This window comes from Fulmarus glacialis, unplaced genomic scaffold (genome assembly GCF_000690835.1).
Source record: "Fulmarus glacialis isolate BGI_N327 unplaced genomic scaffold, ASM69083v1 scaffold14531, whole genome shotgun sequence".
NCBI lineage: Eukaryota > Metazoa > Chordata > Aves > Procellariiformes > Procellariidae > Fulmarus > Fulmarus glacialis.
In genome coordinates, this window is record NW_009190968.1 from 1 (window position 1) to 19,409 (window position 19,409).

Here is a 19,409-nt window from a genome sequence, read left to right on the forward strand (position 1 = left end):
GGTTTTTACCAAACGCGCGCTTTTTCTGAGGGCCTTTATCCCACAGAAAAGTGCGGTGGGTGCTTGCCGGGCCAGCTCTGCGGTTCTTGGTGTCTAATCTTCTTCCAGTTAAATCAAAATTGAGCGTGATCTTTATTTTCTTTTTTTTGTCCTGTTTTTCCCCGAGGCTAGCCTAAGAAGTCTGTCTCAGATAACGCTTTTTTATCCCATGTCCCGAAGGGTGTGCCTGGCTTTTAGCGTATCGGTGCTGTCCTTCGGTACGTGTCACCCCGCTTTTATCGCTGCTGCCGTGCTGGACTTGCAAAACAGCAAATGGCACGTACGCCAGCGGAGAGCTTATACAATAAATGCACAGGTGCATAATCAAAACCACATCAAATCACACCATCCTTGTATTCTCATGCTCCTTTTCAATAAGGTGTTTTTCAGGGTTTACGTTTAATGTCTAACTGAATTCTGTGAGATATTTCAGTTGTAAGACTGTGAAAAATTTAATGCAGTAGTGGTAGTAGTATGCATCTGGCTTGATTTCCAGACGTGGTAAGCAGCCATAGCTCCTGGTGCTTAGTTGGAGTGTGCACCTTCATAGTTTAAGATAATCTGACCCCTTTTCCTCTGCTTGTGAACTTAATACTTTAAAATAGGAATCTGAAACTTAATACTTCACAAAATTAAAATAATTAAATCTTGAAGGAGTTCAATTTCAACATGTTTTCCAATCAAAGGCTTGAAGAAATATTTCTCTCATTTTTCTTTTCCCAGTGAGAAGGGATGCATTCCAGGGGGGCGAAGGGGTAGGTAACAAAGCAGATGCTTTGCAGACACATTTTGAATGATTTGGGAGGGCACTAGGGACCTGTTCCATAGGTCAGGAGCCAAGAGATCATAAGAAGGAGCAAAGGTGAAGGAAGGAATGGAGCTGAGGATCATAGGCTTGGACCCCAAAGGCAGGTTGTCAAGAGAAAGTCAGGCAGAAAGCAGTCTCGGACAAAGGAGGGCAATCACTCCAGTTGCTGTTAACGGGTAGACGCAGCATCTTGCTGGATTTCTGGTGTGAGTTAAAACTTCAAAGTATGAAAAAAAGAAAGCCAAGTGGATATACGGATGTTGCTATTTTCAAACAATGTACACAAACATTTAACTTGCAGTGGATGGGGAACGAGTTCTTGAATCCTTATTATACTTCCCTCAACACTGAGGCAGCTGTTCGCTTCCTCCTCACCTTGAACTGCACCACTCCAACAGTTAGCTGGAGAGCCCTTTTCCCTGAGCCGGCTGTGCTCCCGCCGAGATCAGGGCTGACAAGAGCCCACCGAGCGAGAAGGAACAAATGGGACAGTCTCTGTTGAACTGGTGCATGCAAAAGCATGAGGAAACAATTATTAGCCAAACACAGAGATAACTGTTACTTTATTTTCAAACTCAGAGCGAAACAATAATGCAGGACACAAGAACAGGCATACAAACAAGAAGTAGAAGCCATCCTTTTCACCGGACACAAATCCATAGGATTTTTTTTTCCTCTAGGAACTTCATGCTCATTTGAACGGCTGTATCAGTTCTGCCACTATGAAGAAACTTATGGCCCAGAAGCCGAACCTTCAGATCCAGAATGGAATGACTGTGATTGACAAAGGAAAGAAAAGAACCTTAGATGAGTGAGTACACACGTGTCTGCGTGTGATGAACATTTACAGAGTGTCTTTTAATTAAGTTCAAAACAGAGAAATGTATGGCCTTATACGTTGACTGCAGAAAATACATTTTCAAGTTTTAGTTACAGTACAATCTGTTAGATTTTTTGCTACTTGTATCTATAGAATAACTTCTTAGATGTTTGCAAACTAAATGGAAATCTCATGTTGATTAATTCCCTTTTCAAAGGATTGAAAATTTTCACTTGTAGCACATGCTCTTCAGAGAAAATTGACTTGTGTAGTTTCTGTTTTTGGAAACTTCATGTTTTCCTTTGTGCTTCAGAAAGCTCTGTGGTACTAATTTCTGTTGCAGCTGCTTTGTTAGCATCTAAAATCAGAAATCGCCATTCAGATGGTCTTCGTATTTTAAGCTACAAGCTGGTTAATTGAGCATAGTGAGTACATGTTTTCAAAGTGTAGATTTTTTTTTTTTTTTGAATACTCATTTTACTGTTCAACATTTGTCCAATTAATTTTTTAACTTTTTATTTTAGATGTTTTCAGATGTTTCAGATCATCTATCAGATTACCACTAGAACTGAAGATATTTTACTGGTAAGTTAGTTAAAAGTTCGCTTAAAACAAGCAAGCAGTACACACAGTCAAAAGTTGTTGGATTAACAGCATTGGGTTCCAAGTAACAATATCAACAATGGTCCCTTTAGTTAGAGGTCAGAGTTATTATTGTAAAACACATTAATTTAGAAACGCAGGTTTTTATATAACTTCCACATTTAATTTTTGTGAAAGCAATGAGCTTCCAATATGGTGGTCTTTATGACCACTCAGATGCTTGGACTGATAACGTCTTAAAAATGTGATGTCTGCTGATTGTTACCAAAGCTTTGATTTACCGTTTCACGCCAAAAGATATCTGGGTCTTTTAGTTGTAAAGGAAAATATAACCAATTATAAGCATTACTTTCGTGACAATGAATACACTGTTTCTTAATCAGATAACTAAAGATGTTATTAAAGAATTTGCTGATGATGGTGTCAAGTATCTGGAATTGAGGAGCACTCCTAGAGAAGAAAAGTCCACAGGTACAGTCTGTTCTGGTTTTTAATTTCTATGTCTGATGTGCTATAAAACTTAGTTAGGACTATGTTAGTAACAAGTGAAGTCAAATTTAGTTGGTTCAATAAAAATATACCTTAAATATAAAAGCAAAGATTTAACCATGTAAAAACATGTCACTTTACTGTTTGATTTTTGAGGACAAAAATGTGTTAGTTATAACTCTACTACCCAAGAATTTGGGTTATTCGCTTTAGTATGACATCTGAGTCTGCTAATATTTTTAATAGCTGAAGTATTTTCTCTGTGTTACTTCATTTTTTATTTTCTTTTAGATGTGGTTTAATAGAAGCACATAAGAGAAGTCCTGTTGCTACCCTCTGGTTCACACTAAGTTATTTTCTTTCTTCCTGATGCTTAGGAGGAGGCTTAATTCAAACGTATGCTTCAAAGTAAAGCTATAAACAGAATTAGAACTATATAGGTTAGAAGACTATGGACTAAAATCAAAGGTGCAAAATGAAACTTATGAGGCTAGAGAGCTGGGTCTGCAACATAATAAAATTAATCCAAATATGTTTATTCCAAATGTGTACATGTGTTTGTAGGTATGACCAAAAGGATGTATGTTGAAACTGTACTTGAGGGTATAAAGCAGTGTAAAGAAGAAGGCTTGGATATAGATGTAAGGTAAATAAAGCACATGGAGTACCTCTGTTTCAAGGTTTTGTGTAGTCTGATGCTCGGTCATGGTTTGCAGAGAGTTTTACAAACCATCAGTGTAGGAAAGAAAATTGTGCTTAAACTAGACTACACGGAATGGAAACAGGTAATTCATACAGAAACCTGAGTTTTTGTCTTCCTTTGAAGACAAAATGAATGAAACTGGGTAAAGCTTGTCAGCTCTAAGACTGTCCATTCTCTGCAACATTTTCAGGAAAAGCAGTGTTTTTGATGGAAATTGCATTAAAGACTCCTTTTTCACAGCCTAGATTCATTGCAAAGATTTTGCTTGATAGGTGTACAAGCAACCTGCTGTAAAGGAGAGGTCGTCCTAACCAGCAGAAAAGTTTCAGAAGGTGTCAGTGGTTGCTTGGAGGCAGTCTGCTTGCCTGTCTTGTATACTCTCAGTAGAACCCTTGTTAGATTTATTTGTGGAAGCTGAAGAATTCTCATTCTTCATGTGTGCACCTCTAAGAGGTTGCTCGCCTGAGCGCGCAGGCAGCAAATAAGCAGTGTATTCTTCCCTGCCCTCCCTCTCACTGTGGCTATTGCATTTCACAGGCTAATGAATTTATCTAATTTGTGTCCCTCTGCACTTTGGTACCTTCATTCCTTGAACAGTTTCCTATACAAATACTCTTTATACTCAACCGTGAAGGATGTAAAGTGCCATTTTTGTTGGTATCAGATTTGTTGGTCTCCTGTTATTACAGCTTGTATTTAACTTAATATGTGCATTTCTATCCTAGATTGTTAGTAGCAATAAATAGAAGAGGTGGCCCAGCAGTTGCTAAGCAGACTGTTAAACTTGCTGAAGAGTTCCTTCTTTCCACTGATGGGGTTGTAGTAGGACTTGACCTCAGCGGTGATCCCACTGTAAGTTTTTGTTTTATTTTGGTCTGTTCTTGAAGATAAATATGTAATGTTGTGTAACGTAAGCGGTTCTAATCATACTTTGTTCTTAAGTTTTTTGTCCTACGTTTATTGCTAGTTTGAATGGATTGCTCGTAATCTTGATACCAGGTCAATCCCTGTTGCTGTAAGGGACAGATACTCTAACAAAGAATCTATAGATTAATATATGACACTGAAAAAAGAGCTACTGAAGAGTAGTGTTTGTCAGGGAAGCGTCCTTTACTAAATTGTCCCAGTCAGATTGACTGGGTTGAGGCAAGTTAAATAATATTGCAAGTTGACACTAGTTTAAATTTTGTTTAGATGCACCAAATACTGCATACTAAGAAAGCAAAAATATTTGAGGATAGCTGTCAAGTTGAAATGAAATAGCTCCAGGTGGTAGTTGTAGAAAGGATCTCAAAATCAAGACAATTGGCTTGTCAGTGTTGGGCATTATCTGAATTACTGACGTTTGACCAGTTTGTCTAAATTGTGCCCATATAGCAGAACATTATGTGACTTGCTGCATTCAAAATTGAAGTAATGGGAAAAGAAAAATAATTCAGTGTAACTGTGTTTGAATTAAGTATTTTGATATTGCTAGACTTCTTAATTATTGTAATAGGAGGAGTTTTGTAAAACAAGCTGTAGAATGGTGATGTGCTTCTGTCTTCAAGGCAGGACATGGTCAAGATTTTTTGGAACCAAGCAGGTCTAAAGCTGGCCTTGCATCTTTCAGAGGTAAAAGTTTTCTTTATTTTGGTCCTTCTCTGTATTTCCCATTTTATAAAAACCTTGATGAAACTAAAATTAACTTCTGTGTGTTTTGAACTTCTCAGGCCAAAGTAGTAATGGCTTGGGGTGTTTTGACAAGAGAGAAGAAACCAAGGAGAAATCTTCAACAATCTGTTCTGAATCAGAACCGTCAAATTATTTCTTACTGTACTATATCTATTGGGGGGGCTAGGTGTGAATTTGAAAATTAGTAATACTCCAAGAGATTCACTGTTTTCTTCCTGGTATTTTATCAGAGGTCACGTATAGTAAAATTCGCACATTTTTATGAGTAGTTCTGTTAGCTCCGCTTCTATCAGTAGAAAGAGTTGGGCTTCTCCATACAATCTGTTGAAGTGGTGGCTGAAGTTTACTCTGACGAGTCTGATAAATACTGAAAATGTTTTTATTTCCTCAGGAAATTAAGCATGATATATCATGTCACAGGCCTATTTATACTTGTTTCTATTTAATTAAGGAGGCTTTTGCAGGATATTCCTGCATGCTTCTCTGAAAATTTATTTCTTAATGTCTCAGTGGTCTTTTGGTTTTGTTTCATTTTTTTGTTTGTTTGTTTTTGGCCTCTTGCAGTTTAAGTTCTTCATGCACCATTTTTTTAATCCCTGTGTAAAACAAGCGTTAAAGGTCATCTTGACAAGGCAGTTTTGAAACTGAAGCATACAAAGCTGATTTGAGGCCTCCAACTGAAAGTACTTCAGAACTGCAAATACCGATCGTCTGTTTTCACATACCAGTTTAGGATTATGAGTTCTTCAGTTTGTAATTCCAAGTTGAGAGTCACTTTCATGCACCACATCTTTCTTTACAGGGTAGTAATGCAGGTATTTAGTCTCACTAACACTTTCTTTTGGATAAGATATGCTGTGAAAATAGAACTTGAAGTCCGTTGTAATTATTTAATGTGCCGTTTTATGCTGCCTTGACAGAATGTAAAATATATCCTGTCTAGATTCCAAATCAAGAAGAGGAGACCAAAATTCTCCTGGGCCTGCCTCCTGACAGAATTGGACATGGAACGTTTCTCAATTCTGCAACAACAGGTTCAGAAGAGTTAGTGCCACTTGTTCGACAGAATCATATACCTATTGGTAAGAAAAAAAGTTACGAAAATTGCTTGGTGATCTCTAGATTTCAGAATATGATACGTCCTGCTGATCTAATAACTCTGATTTGTCTTTGACCAGAGGTGACTTAGAAAAACGTGGCAGTGTATGTGAGAGAATAGCCTATAAAGGCACACTGGTAATGCTTCTGTGTTTTTGACATATTTGAGGCAGCAGACAACAATCTGAGAAAACAAAACTAAATCATAACTTTCACTTACTGTGCAAGGCTGTGTGGTGTTTCTCTATCTGGTTTGCAAGCTCCCTAAATTTTATACCCAGCCAGTAGTTTAAAAGAAATTGATTACCAAACTTTCCTCAGAACATATTACCAAATATTTTATAGCATAGAAAATCAGGGAAACAACAATAGCTGATTTTCATTTTCATAAATAAGTCAATTAATGTGTCAAAAACATAGCACGTCTTTTGTTTTGATATATATCCTTGTTTCTTCTTTTTTTTCCCTTAGAACTTTGCATGACATCAAACATCAAAACTCAGACAGTGCCTTCCTGTGACAAACACCATTTTGGATACTGGTACAACATGGGCCACCCTGCAGTGCTTTGTGTAAGTTTTTTGATTTTAACCATGTATGTAGGCAAAGAGTCAAACTAGTGTGAAATTGGAGAAATATATCTCCTTTTATGGATCAGAGCTGACTTACTAACGATTTCTGACCTTGCAGCAAATCATGTGCTTATAGGAAATCATAATGTTCTGTTTGAGAAATGCTTGTAATACAAATGGGAATTTTTAGTATTTCTCTTGGTTTTATTGTAAAGCAAGACCTTTTTTTCTGTATAGATAAGATGATCAGCTATGCATGCAATGCACTTCTTAACTGTTTGTGTACTGACAGATTTCTCTTAAACATATTGGTCCAATGCTTGCATTTAAGCTTGTGCTTACCTGGGTATTTATCGTGTTGGATGAAAGTTCTTGAGTTCTCTTGACAGCTCATTAAGGTCCTTAAATGTTGAGGTGCCAAGTACTTTTGCTGGCACTGGCAGGATTTCCTATCATCCTGTTGGTTTAATGCCTATAATTTGTAGCATTGTCCAAGTGTGTGTATATATATTAGAGCATTGTGCTTATTATTCAAATAAGCCTCAATCCTTTATTGTATAAAGTATTTATTATTGAGTTTGAACTCTGTTGTATTAGGTGAAAAATAATTCATGATTAGAGATTATTTCTGAGATTTTCAATTGTGAAAATTCTAGATAACCAATGAAGTCCCGTAAGAAAGCAGTTTACCCATAAAGGCCTATAAAAACAGGAGTAGTGGAAGGAGATACTACAGTGTCTTGAGTTTAACAGGATGTAGTTAGCATTCTTCTCTGTGGGGACACAAGGACTCTGACTTGCAGACGGGTAATCTCATTAACCCTGAAATAATCCTAACTTGCTCCTTTTAGATGAATAATCTCTAGGTGGCTTTTAATCATATGTTTTTGATGCTAGCCTAGTACTTCAGTCAGTATCAAGAAATTGTTCTAGTTGACACTAAGTGCGGAGGGTGAGACAGTTTCTTCCCTGAAGATGTAGGAATACAGCGTATGCTCTAGTTCCCAAGTCTGAGGAAAGGGGAAAGAGGAATAAGGAGACATGCGCATACTGCCATAGCTTGCATGTATACATCATTTGATAACCATCTTTCTAGCAATTTTAATAGGAAATCCTATTTTCTTGATAAATTGTGCCATCGCTTTAAGAAGTTTTCTTGTATGTTTGAATAATTTATTAATTTTGAGTGAAAAAAGGGCAAATAAAGTATGAAATAATTACCAACAGATGAAAGAACCATGGAATAAAATGTGAAAGAGCAAGATAAAACTGGTTTGTAATGTGTGGAAAAAACCCTTTTTGACATAGAGGCACTAATTTAAACTTTTTTTTTCCTTTTCTTTCAATTAACTCCAGACTGATGATAAAGGCGTCTTTGCAACAGATCTATCGCAAGAATACGAGCTGGTTGCAAAAACATTTAATCTGACTCGATCACAGATGTGGGATCTTTCCTATGAATCAATCAACTACATCTTTGCTTCAAGTGTAGTAAAATCAAAGCTAAGGGAACAGTGGTGTAAACTGAAGCCAACTCTGTTTGATTAATCAAACTGTTGTTCTAAACAGCTTGGGTGTGTTAGATTAGTTAATAAGCTTTTTTTTTACTGAAGTCCCTGGCTTTTTTCAGACTTCAGGTTTATAAAGCCAGCCCATAAACTGTGCCTGTGCAGAATGAAGACGACAGGAATGCATCCTTTGTTAGTGGGCACAGAAGTAAATGTTCTTTTGTAGCTGGGAAGGGCTCTCAACCAGTGACCAAAATTCTAAATGTCACGTCGTTTCTCTCCAGTTGATACGACATTTCTTAAAAATACTTAGTTGAAATATGTCAACATACTACAAACATTTGAGAGTCAGAACAGAATAAAGGCACAGCTGTTAGGGTTTAAAATGCCTCTGTTGGCAACATTACGCCAAGCAGTTTGTATGTATGGTGTGTATATTTGGTTTTTGTATTGGTTTTTAAACAGAAGTTTTGAGCAATTGATTGGATGTGAAGACAGAAACAAACTCAGGGAGAATGAAATATTTGTCTCAAAGGAATTAAATATTGCATCTGTTTTTATGGGCATACATGACTGAAGCCTGCTGTGGATTGTGTAGCGTACGTGGTGGTGGCTATCGATGCACTCAGCACTGGTAGCATTTAGACAAAGTTAAGAATCTTGAATGCCTTAGCAAATTGTGAGATACTTGGGGGAAAGGGTCTAATTCTTAAAATGCTTTTTAGAATCGCTGTTTGTTTCTTGTAAAAAAGCAATAAAAATAGCTTCAATATCCATGTTTTCGAAACCACTCCTTCAAGTGTGCATGCATGTGTATGCGCGTGTCCGTGTTCGAGATCTACGGAAGAGAAGCACGTATAACCTGCTGCAGGATTTGGCAAGTGCAAGTCCCTGGAGCAGACTTGCTGCCTGTGCACGGCGCCGCTTCTGTTCTGACAGCAGAGGTTGCTCCTTGGTTCAGGCAGTGACAGGGTTCACGCCGCGTGTCTCCATGCATGTGCATGTGTATTTTGGTACTGAGGTATCAAAATATACATGAACATACACATGCAACAGTATCTATCTACTACTAGATACTGCTAGCTAGTGTAGCGTATCCAGAGAGAAGGTATTTCATACCTAGAATATTTTTACATTGATTAATTAAACAGGCAAACATTCTGGGCTCTACAAGGAATACAGAATATAAATACAATGAAACAAAAGCTATTCATGACTTCTGTTTTGGTCTTTTTTAATAAAATCGGCATAAAGTAAGTTGTTCTGGCTACAAAGTGGCAATAAGAGACAAAAAGGAAAAAAAAAAAGGGGGGGGGGGGAGGGGGGGGCAGGATAGCAAAGAAGTTGATATGTATGTGTGGCTATCTGAGGTTTCCACAGAACGTTTTCCAAGCAGAAAACATTCCTTTTGGAGATGGTGGAAAATTATGTGAAGCCGAAGTGTGGTTTTATATATTCTTATCTGAACTCATTCAGAGTAAGACCTTATGCTGACTTTTTATTTATAAACAGTACTTTACTTTCCAAATAGTTTCACTGATCACATTATCTTTTGTTGTTTGATCAAGTTGCATTATCACTTGCTGTTTGATCAAGTTTGTATTTTCTTTCGACAAAAATAATTACTATGGTAAATGTATTCTTTTTCCTTTCTTACTGAAAAGCTCTCTAAAGACAGGCTGAGCAACTTTCTGGCATGTTACAGTTATGTATATCTTGGTCTCAGAGTAAGTGGGCCTACACTCAAGTGAGATGGCATTCTCTTGTAAAACAGGTTTTATAATATTTTTATAGGTTATGGTCTTCTTGTAATTCTTCAATAACATAGTATTTGATTTATTAGCGAAGGAAAAACTCAACTTCCTGTTTATTTCCTAAGTGTTCATTTTATCTGTCAAGTCTAAAACTTTCTAAAGCAAAATAAGACTCGTAACTAGTGTCTGATGAGATTTTTAGTTTCAAACTGCTAGGGTTATATGGAAGTAAGTTTGATTTTTAAGGTTTACATGTTGAATGTGACATGTGGATATGTTCATTCAGAACGTATTTCCATTTGATTGACTTCTGTGTGTCTTCAAAATACTGCCTTGCATCAGTTGTAGTACTGCCCCCAAACAGTTTGGTACATGACGACACATGGATGCTGCACAGTTTTATAATTAAAAAAACCTTCCCTCGTTATTAATGAAACAACAGTGTTCTGGACACATAATGAAACAGTGCTGTTATATGTAATCTAGAGTTACAAAATCACTCTTCTGAAGACGGTGTGCTTACCCTGTCATCTAGATACGTGCAGATGCACTGCTAATTTAAAAAAAAAACGCTTTGCGTTTAACAGTATTTCTAGTGTCTCGGCTGGTAATGGAAGTCAGGAGGTAACTTGGAGGATTCCGTTTGTGTGAAGTAAAAGAAAGAGAAATATATTTGGGTGGCTGAAGAATGATACACAGAACCGGGGGATTTCTGTATATTGGTTTCTAACTGTGTGTCACTGCAGTTATTCACACTGCAGAAGTGTTACACTTAGAATGGAAATGAAAGTTGGAAAGAATGGGGAGAAGTTTTGGAATGGAGAATCATCATCTTTTTAGAACTTTGTCGTGCACAGTTCCCAAGTTGTACAGTAGAAGCTGAAACCTTACCTTCTTACCATCGCTGGGCTACTTTTCAGGAGTATAACTTTTATAAGTAAAACTGCAGAGGTTCCTTCTTTGGCTGCAGGTAGGACTATAGTTAATTTTAATTGAAGCACTTCCTGAGCACTCCTGCTGAGCCTGCTTGTTAAATTCAGAGTTAACAGTGAGATAACCGTTGTTTAGTTTATAATATTGTATAAAAATGACAGTGACATACAGTCAGAGTGAAGTATCACCACTGAAGTAACCATCGGTAATGGGGCCTTTTCTTTTTTTTTCCCCCCGAATGCAGCGGAAATTCCGAGTAACTATTTCTAGAATTTCATATGGCATAAGATGAGGTTTAAGTATCCATTCAGGTGCAGCTCAACTTATTTTTTAAGTAAACAAAATAGATCTAGACTGAGTTAATATTTTCATTTATTTCCATCTGATTATATGAGATAACACTTACAGAACAGTCTTCAATGCTCAGAGTCTTTATTCACATCACATGAAAATATACACTTTGGTCCTACTAAACAATATTGTCTTTGGAGATGTATGCAAGCAGAGAGCAACTGCTCACTGTAGCGTAAGTTTCTCAGAGTTCCTTTTGAAACAAGCACTGAAACTCTTCAAAAACCTCTATTCCTTATGATTAGGCTGGTAACATACCATAGCTTATCATAATACAACCGCTAAACTGTAAGTATTTACACACTGCTCTTCAGGATCATAGCTTTGCAAATAATGTAGTTACATGAATGATTTATATGCCTGTTTCAAACTAATACATTAAAAAAAAAATAATGCAGGTAAGGGCATTGCATTAGATAAGTGCATAAGATGATTAAGAGACTGGAGCATCTCTCATATGAGAGGCTGAGAGACCTGGGGCTGTTTAGACTGGAGAAGAGAAGGCTCAGGGGCTGGGGCTCATCAGTGTTTTTAAATATCTGATGGGAAGGAGTAAAGGAGATGGAGCTAGGCTCTCCTCAGTGATACCCACTAACAGGAAAAGGGGCACAAACCGAAACACAGGAAATTCCACCTGAACGGAAGGAAACACTTTTTCACTGTGTGGATGGTTGAACATGGGAGCACATTGCCCAGACAGGTTGGGGAGTCTCTATCCTTGCAGATACTCAAACCCCTAAGTGACCTGCTCCAATGGACCCTGCTTGAGCAAAGGAGGTGGACTGGACAATCTCCAGAGATGCCTTCCAACCTCAACTATGCTGTGATTCTGTGAAGTGAATATACAAATGATAAAGTCTCTACATGAATACAAAATCTTTTAAAATTAAATACTGACTTAACTCAGTCACTCAAGTGACAATTTTTAACCAGGCTTGAATAAAAGCAGTTGACTGACTTGTGAAATTGTTTTTAAAGAATGATTTATTCATTCTTCGTAGCCTTCCTTCTTCCACATCCATTGTGGAATCCTTTAGTGCCATCAGGACCTTTAGGCAGCCGCAGCACCCCTACAGGTAGACCATCTGCGTTTTGTATTTTCCGAGCTAACATGGGGCTACTGACAGGACTCTTCTCTTGTGTTACAGTTTGAGCTTTTCTTCTCTGTACCCAGGGGCTACCAGAAGGAGTGATACTGCTATCCGAGGAATAATCTGTACATTTCCTTGGAATTTCAGGGCTAGTGCTTGGGTTAAGCTTGCCATCTTCAGCCAGCGGAGATTTTTTGGTTACTTTTCTTAGTGAAGATGGACTGTTCCAAGGACTTGATCTGGGTGACACATTAGGACTCAAATGGTTGGCTGGGTGAATGATGGGGCTCAAATTACTCATAGTATTTGTTGTAGTACTTTTGCGTCCTGACAGTGGTGATGTAGGATTACTCTCTGGGTCAGAAGAGCTATTTGCTGAAGATTCATCACCAACAAACTGAAGTTCCTCAACTCTCTTATTAAGGGATCTGGCCTTCTTAAGACTCTTGCTGGTATCTTCATCACGGTTCTTGTCTTTGGGAACTTTCTTCTTTGGAGGTTTCATGCCTATTAGGACAACTTTCATGCCGGTTTCTTTCTTTTCAGCACACATGAAGTCATGAGCACGTACAGCGGCATCTACTTCTTCAAATTCTATAATTGCACATTCCTGAGTTCCCAGTTGGGTGTACCGATTGCTGACCCTCCTGATATCGGGTGGTAGATCCCTACCAGGCTTGAGAATACGAACCGATGAAATTACACCAAAACTTACAAAGGCTTTGAGGAGATGCTCCATTATCTTTTCTTGCATGCATCCATTTTCTTGTTGTTTGTTAAGAGCCTGCAGCTCAGAAATCATGTGGATATCATACACCAGTAACATCCTGGTAGGGAGGTTTTCACTTGGAAACACTGGAACTGGAGTATTTCTTCTAACCTTTCTGTTATCGTCATTGAGCTCAAGAGTGTCCGAGTATTTCAGTGCATAGGCTGTGGTTCTCCAGTCACGGGTAAGGTGTTTCACCTTGAAGACAGACACAGATTAATCAGCACAACTGATCAAACCCACTCAAACTAATTACAGAAAGTGTAAGGCAGATGCAGGCTCCAGTCTACAAACAGAAACCTGGATTTAAGTTTCATGTAGCAGACTTGAGTGAAAAAGTAAACAGTTTTTCTGCTATAATGGGCTCGGTGAGCTCCTACAAAGTTCATGTCCTGTTGAATCTACTGAAAATAGGAACTGACACTAAATCTCAAACTGAGAATCATTACTTTATCTTAAAGCCTACTCAAATGTGTTTGGTCATTCCATATCTAGGTCCGAACCATGACCAAAATGCATGCTCTGTGGGTTTTATTTTGTTAAATTTGCCAAACAAGTAGTTCTGCCAAGTTTAGGATTTTGTTTTACTGAACTGATTTTTCCTCCCTCAAAAATCTCAGTTTAAAAAAACCTCAAACTTCTCCATTTCCAAGGATTGTTTTTAAAAGTTTATCTGTTATCAGTATAAGCTGTTTGAAGTGGTCTGAAGAAACTAGGAGTGCCTTAACTTCTAGACTGAATAGCTCTGCAAAACTGTCAGATTTAGAATCTTGACGAAGTGTTTCTAATGTAATTTTAGAAATCAGTTACATACACATATCTACATAGGAATTCCTAATGTAAAAAAAAAAAAAAAAAGAAAACCAAAAAAGAGTAAAACCCACCTCATCTTTAAGTGACTTCAGTTACCAGATACTTTCTACTACTCTTAATTTTTGGATCTCCATACATTTACAAAGGTCAGATTCACCATCCCTTCTCAGAGACAAGAAAGTAAATTTACCAGGATTACTTAGCTACTCATGAGTAGCTGATCTAGAAATTAATTTTATCCAATGTCCCGTTTACTATGCCCTACTCTCTCCCAGAATGATAATTTAAAAGCATACTTGCTTAAAAGCCTATGTTTTCCCTAGCCAATCATGAACAAGTTCAGCAATTGAAGTTCTGGATGAGAACAAACCTAACCATCACATCAAAACTGAATCAACCCCTGCGAGGGGTAGATAAGAGGAAGACTGTAAAACCACCTCTATAAAGTAAGTTATTTTCATTCTAATCTCTCCTAACGTTTTTAGATTCATCAGGCTTACACAAGGCACTTCAAGTCTTAAAAAGTTAGCTTACCTTCTTAAAAGAAGTGAGGAGTTTAACACTGACATAGCCCATCTTATTTCTTCTCACATGCTTTAAAAGGAAGGCATCTTTCTCAAGATTCTCATCTGAGAAGTAATACTCAATCTGTGCTATTAACTTCTGGATCAGGTCATTTTCTGGTGGTTTCCAGTTCTGGTCAGAGTCATCATCATTTTCCCCACCACTGGAAAACAGTTAAATCATTTTATTAACAGACTTCATCTTGTATTAGTGGATTCAAAAAGTCTTTCAAAATGAAAAGGCATAACCGTAATGCTGATTCCAACTTACTTTATACGTAAGCACTGAACAGGTATCGCCCTATCCATCTGAGGCAGGAGGCCAGCTCAGAGGATGAAGCTTTCCAGTCAGCATAAGAAGTCAAGTTCCTGAGCTCATTCAAAAGCTGGTCTCAGTGTAGAACAATGAGACATATACACTACATCTTGAAAACACTCTGCCAACTGAAATCCTACATGAAAACATGAAATGCAGGGGCACAGGCACTTGGTGCTATACAAAATCCCTCCAGTGACAATGTTTTATTTTTCAGTATGAAGCTATTAAACATAAGCTTGACATTTATGTGCTTCATGAGTAGTGTCACATACCAGTGAATGAATATGCCAACTTGATGCAATCCTGATTTCTCAACCCTCGTCACTGCTTGAATGCAGGAGCCAGTATCCAGGGAGTAAGAAAGGCTGATGGGAAAAACTTCTTCACTGAAAGAGTGGTCAGGCCTTGGAACAGGCTGCCCAGGGAAGTGGTGGAGTCACCATCCCTGGAAGTATTTAAAAGACGTGTAGATGAGGCGCTTAGGGACATGGTTCAGTGGGCATGGTGGTGTTGGGTTGGCAGTTGGACTTGATGATCTTAGAGGTCTTTTCCAACCTTAATGATTTTATGATTCTATGATTCTATGACTATTGCACTTTTTACAAGTCACTTTCAGAGTGACAGAGTAACTTAACTAGCAGTTTACCAAGGGGCTGAAACTGTATGTACATTTCAGATGAAGGACTTTTGTGCAGTAGCAACTCATGTACCTCAGGAACAGCTGTAAATATACACATATGCAGGTTGCTGAGAAGTCATTCTCATTTCCTCTCTGCCCCTCCCATCATGTTGCCTAGGTATCTGCAAAATGGAGCACTACGGAGCATCCTATCCCAAAAAAAGATATTGCAACCATGGATTAGAGATAAACTTCTTGCCACATACAGTTACAGCAACATGTTTGTTGCTGAAATTCAAACGACCATTTAAATTGTTATCTAGCATTGAGGCAAATAGTTCACGCACAGACTACAGCCATAGATGTTGCTATAAGAACTATAATGCACAAGTCTATCTTAAGCCAGAGCCATTTTTTTAAAGCTGTTAGCAGGCTAGTTTTGCTGTGGGACCATCATGAAAGTTTCTGTTAAAAAAAACCAAAAAAATTTAAAAATCATCCACTAAGCTCCCTCAACTCTATAAATCATATATCACTTTGGTCTCCCATGTACCTCAGCAAGAAAAAAGGAAGAGCCACACATTTTCCCAAAATTGTCTTAAATGGCTTTTGCAGAGCTTGTGAAATCATTAAACAAGGGAGCAGACACCACACTAGAGTCCTCCGAGGGCAATCTGGCAGGGAGGTTGCAGGCTGCTGAATCACCTTGCCTTGTGGCAGTTCTGTCCCGGAGACGAACTGGAGACTGTGATCTTACTGCTGACTGGCATGCCGCCCACGCCTGGGCGCAGGCAGAAGCACGGCCTTGGCAGGTGCTTGCTGTACATCCGAAGATACTGTTCAGGTCAATGGGCTCTGCACAGGGAATGCCCTCCCAGGTGTGACAAGTTACAGCAGTTCTCTGGGACCCGGCTTTCGGAAGCTAACGATTTCTTTACTTATTATGGTTTTTCCGACAATAGGGCAACACATCAGATATACATGGATACTAACTCACAGAATCCTAGTCTCCTTGTTAAAATCTCCCTAGCTACTTAATGGGAATGGGGTACAGTTCAAAGGAACGACAAGAGCGAGAGAGCGAGAAAAAGAATTTAAGTTATTTGACAATGCCAGAAGTAGAGGGTAATAGATGAAATTATGATTAAGATAGTAAAAAACATTTAATGGCCAGCTGTGGGTGCTAGTTTCAGAAGGACGAAAAAACAAGGTTAAGTGTTTATTTTTCACTCGTGATATTTCCTTACCCCACTATTTCTCATTTTTCATTCACTACCAATTCAGAACTAGTTGGGCACAAGAAACTTAGAACACTCCAGCTTTTTTATATATCCACGCTCTGCTAAGAAAAGCTTACCTTCAATTCAGGATGGAGCTTGTAGGTTTTTTTAGAGGATTTATTAGTATAGACATTTGCAGGTATTTGGAAGGTTTGGATGGAAAGAAAATGGAGCATCATGCTTGGGAAAAAAATAAAAATGAACTGCATGTTTGCAAAGATCAGTACCATCCTTACTTACAGTGTTGACACAATCAGAGTGAAACAGGTCTCATTTCACCTCTCTGAATTAAATATTGGTCACAGTCTGAACTATATACCATTTCTATATTTGGCAGATGGTTCAGCTTTTACAAAATCTTTAGGCCTCTTACAACAGCCCTCACTAAGTACTGTATGGAAATTCCACCTAGAGCAAATGCAGAAATTTGTAACTAGCTCCATATTAATTCATAGCAATGATCAACTGGTACTATCTCCAGGGTATCAACTCTACTACAAAGGTAGTTGACAAATTAATGTCAGTCAACATCGACAAAAAAAAAGCCTAGTAGTTATTCACAACTTCAACTTACTTCCTTCTTTATTCAGAGCTTTGTGATGGATATGCTTGTCAAAACAGGATAGACTGAAAACCAACCTTTTAACATGGTAACTCATCTGGCTATTCGTCACACAAGAAACTAAACACATACCTGCATAGATTTTGAGTTTTAAATATCAAAACTCACAAACAATATATTAAATTGTCTGGATAGAGTCTAACCTTTTGACAAGTTTTTGCTAAGTCTCGAAAAGAATAAGGTATTGTATTAAGAAGCACTATGTGGCAATACAATTTACAGCATTAAGTTGATGTTCCAACAGTACAATCACTCAAAGGCAGTGCAAGTCTATTAACAAAAACTAGTGGATACAATACTGGGTGCCTACTAATGGGACGTGTAGCTGCAGCACTCATTAAATTTCAATTTCTATTCTGAAACATTACATTTTAGACTGACAACATCATAAAAACATTCACCTTTCAAGCTCAGATTCTTCCTGTATCTGTCTGCATCTAAAATAAACTTAAGTTCAGGAAGAATAGCTCTACTTTATGCATAGGAGAACCACCTGTTTGTTATCAACAGTATGAAGATCTTTCTGAAGCACCTGGCAGCTAAATGGCTGAAGACTGAATGTCAAAAATACTGAGAGATTTCCCAAAGAACTGTGGTCTCTTGACCATGAGGAAATAGTTTTCATTTCTTAAGTTATAAAACCTAGAAATTGAGGAGAAAAACCCTAAATTGTCTGCTAGCTTAGCTGGAGCGTGAAATGGCTCATTCCTAGCACTTTTAGACCATCACTGACAATTTTCCAAATGTTTGGGTAAATAATTTCCTATCAGATGTTGCATTCCCGAAAGTAAATCCTTAGCTAAGGTTACATGTAAATGGCAAAAGCATGTGTGAACTCCACTCACCTACTTTTGATGCAGAGCCTTTATAGCTCTCTCCATGGCAATACCTCTGGCCTTTCCTGGATCAGGAAGAGGCCATTTACAAAAAGGTAACCTCCACAAGAACTGAATATACATCAGCACTGTCAGCAAACATTTCTGAAGATAGCACCTACTATAGAGGATTAGATAAGCGGCATTTAAGAGTTAACTATCATGTGTTACAAAACTTGAAAAAATAACCACCTTTCTTTCTAGTCTAGGCCAGGGCTAGAAGCTCTTACACAAGTAACATTGTCAAAGAAAACAAATGTAAAAAATATTCTGAATTTAAGAAATCAGTAATTGGAATGCAACACTGTAGACTGCTGTACAACAGTCACATATGATTGTGGAAAGACTAAGTAGACTCAGTTTAAACATTTTACTTGTGTCTAGCTATGCTCGCTTCCTCGACTTTTGCAGCTGTAGAAAATTCCCCCTCCCCAACTACCCCTCTGTAATTTAAAATAATGCATTACAGTTCATTCTAAGTCAGTGCTAGGATATGAAGTTAGAGAATCGATTAGAAACAATTGATCTTTGAATAGAACACTGGATTTCATGCTACTGTAGCTAAATTTGTGACTGAAGTTATTACTGCATCTGGCAGCTTTAGTACAAAACACAAGATGAACTACAAACTAGTGAGCTTTGTCTCTCTGCAGTTTTCTGGCACAAAAATCCTGGATGTTCCTTTTACAAGTAAGAGATTCTGTCAGGCATCAAAGCAACTTCAGGCATCAGTAATAATTCCTGCAACTTATCATTAAATACAGACAACACTGTTAGCATTATCAAACAGTAAAGCGTAGAGTTGATTATAAAGTGGTAGTTTCTTCTGCATTTGAACTGGTCTTGATTTCATGTCTTGTTTCCAAAACTTGTTTCCAAAGCCACAGAACAGGTCTGCTTGTCCATGTCTTAATTCTACTGAGCAAAATCTCTACGTTTCAACGCAATAAAAAACAAACGGGAAAAAAAACCCCACCACAACAACCACCAATTCTAAAACCCTCTCTGTAAAAGGCAGTGAAATGGAAATGTCGGGGGCACCACAGCCCGGCGCTCCCCGCTGTGAGGAAACCACGTCCCGCTCCGCACCTACGGCTGGGCTGCGG

General features: G+C 38.1%; 2 protein-coding genes across 2 annotated transcripts; one reads left to right on the plus strand and one right to left on the minus strand.

Moving 5' to 3' along the window:
* Positions 1–1,527: 1,527 nt before the first annotated feature.
* On the plus strand, positions 1,528–8,376 carry ADAL (adenosine deaminase-like; the record flags this gene model as incomplete). Its single annotated transcript, XM_009586517.1, is given in 10 exon segments — positions 1,528–1,658; positions 2,192–2,252; positions 2,654–2,741; positions 3,324–3,405; positions 4,188–4,314; positions 5,013–5,041; positions 5,043–5,076; positions 6,080–6,218; positions 6,706–6,806; positions 8,163–8,376. Coding segments are annotated over 10 exon segments (984 nt in total), but the record flags the coding sequence as incomplete, so codon positions are not given.
* A 3,960-nt stretch (positions 8,377–12,336) lies between these two features.
* LARP6 (La ribonucleoprotein domain family, member 6) lies at positions 12,337–16,296 on the minus strand. Its single transcript, XM_009586518.1, has 3 exons — positions 16,232–16,296; positions 14,560–14,752; positions 12,337–13,410 (listed from the first exon to the last, which is right to left on the minus strand). The coding sequence occupies exons 1-3, from the start codon at positions 16,294–16,296 to the stop codon at positions 12,337–12,339; spliced, it is 1,332 nt and encodes a 443-aa protein (XP_009584813.1).
* Positions 16,297–19,409: the final 3,113 nt, after the last annotated feature.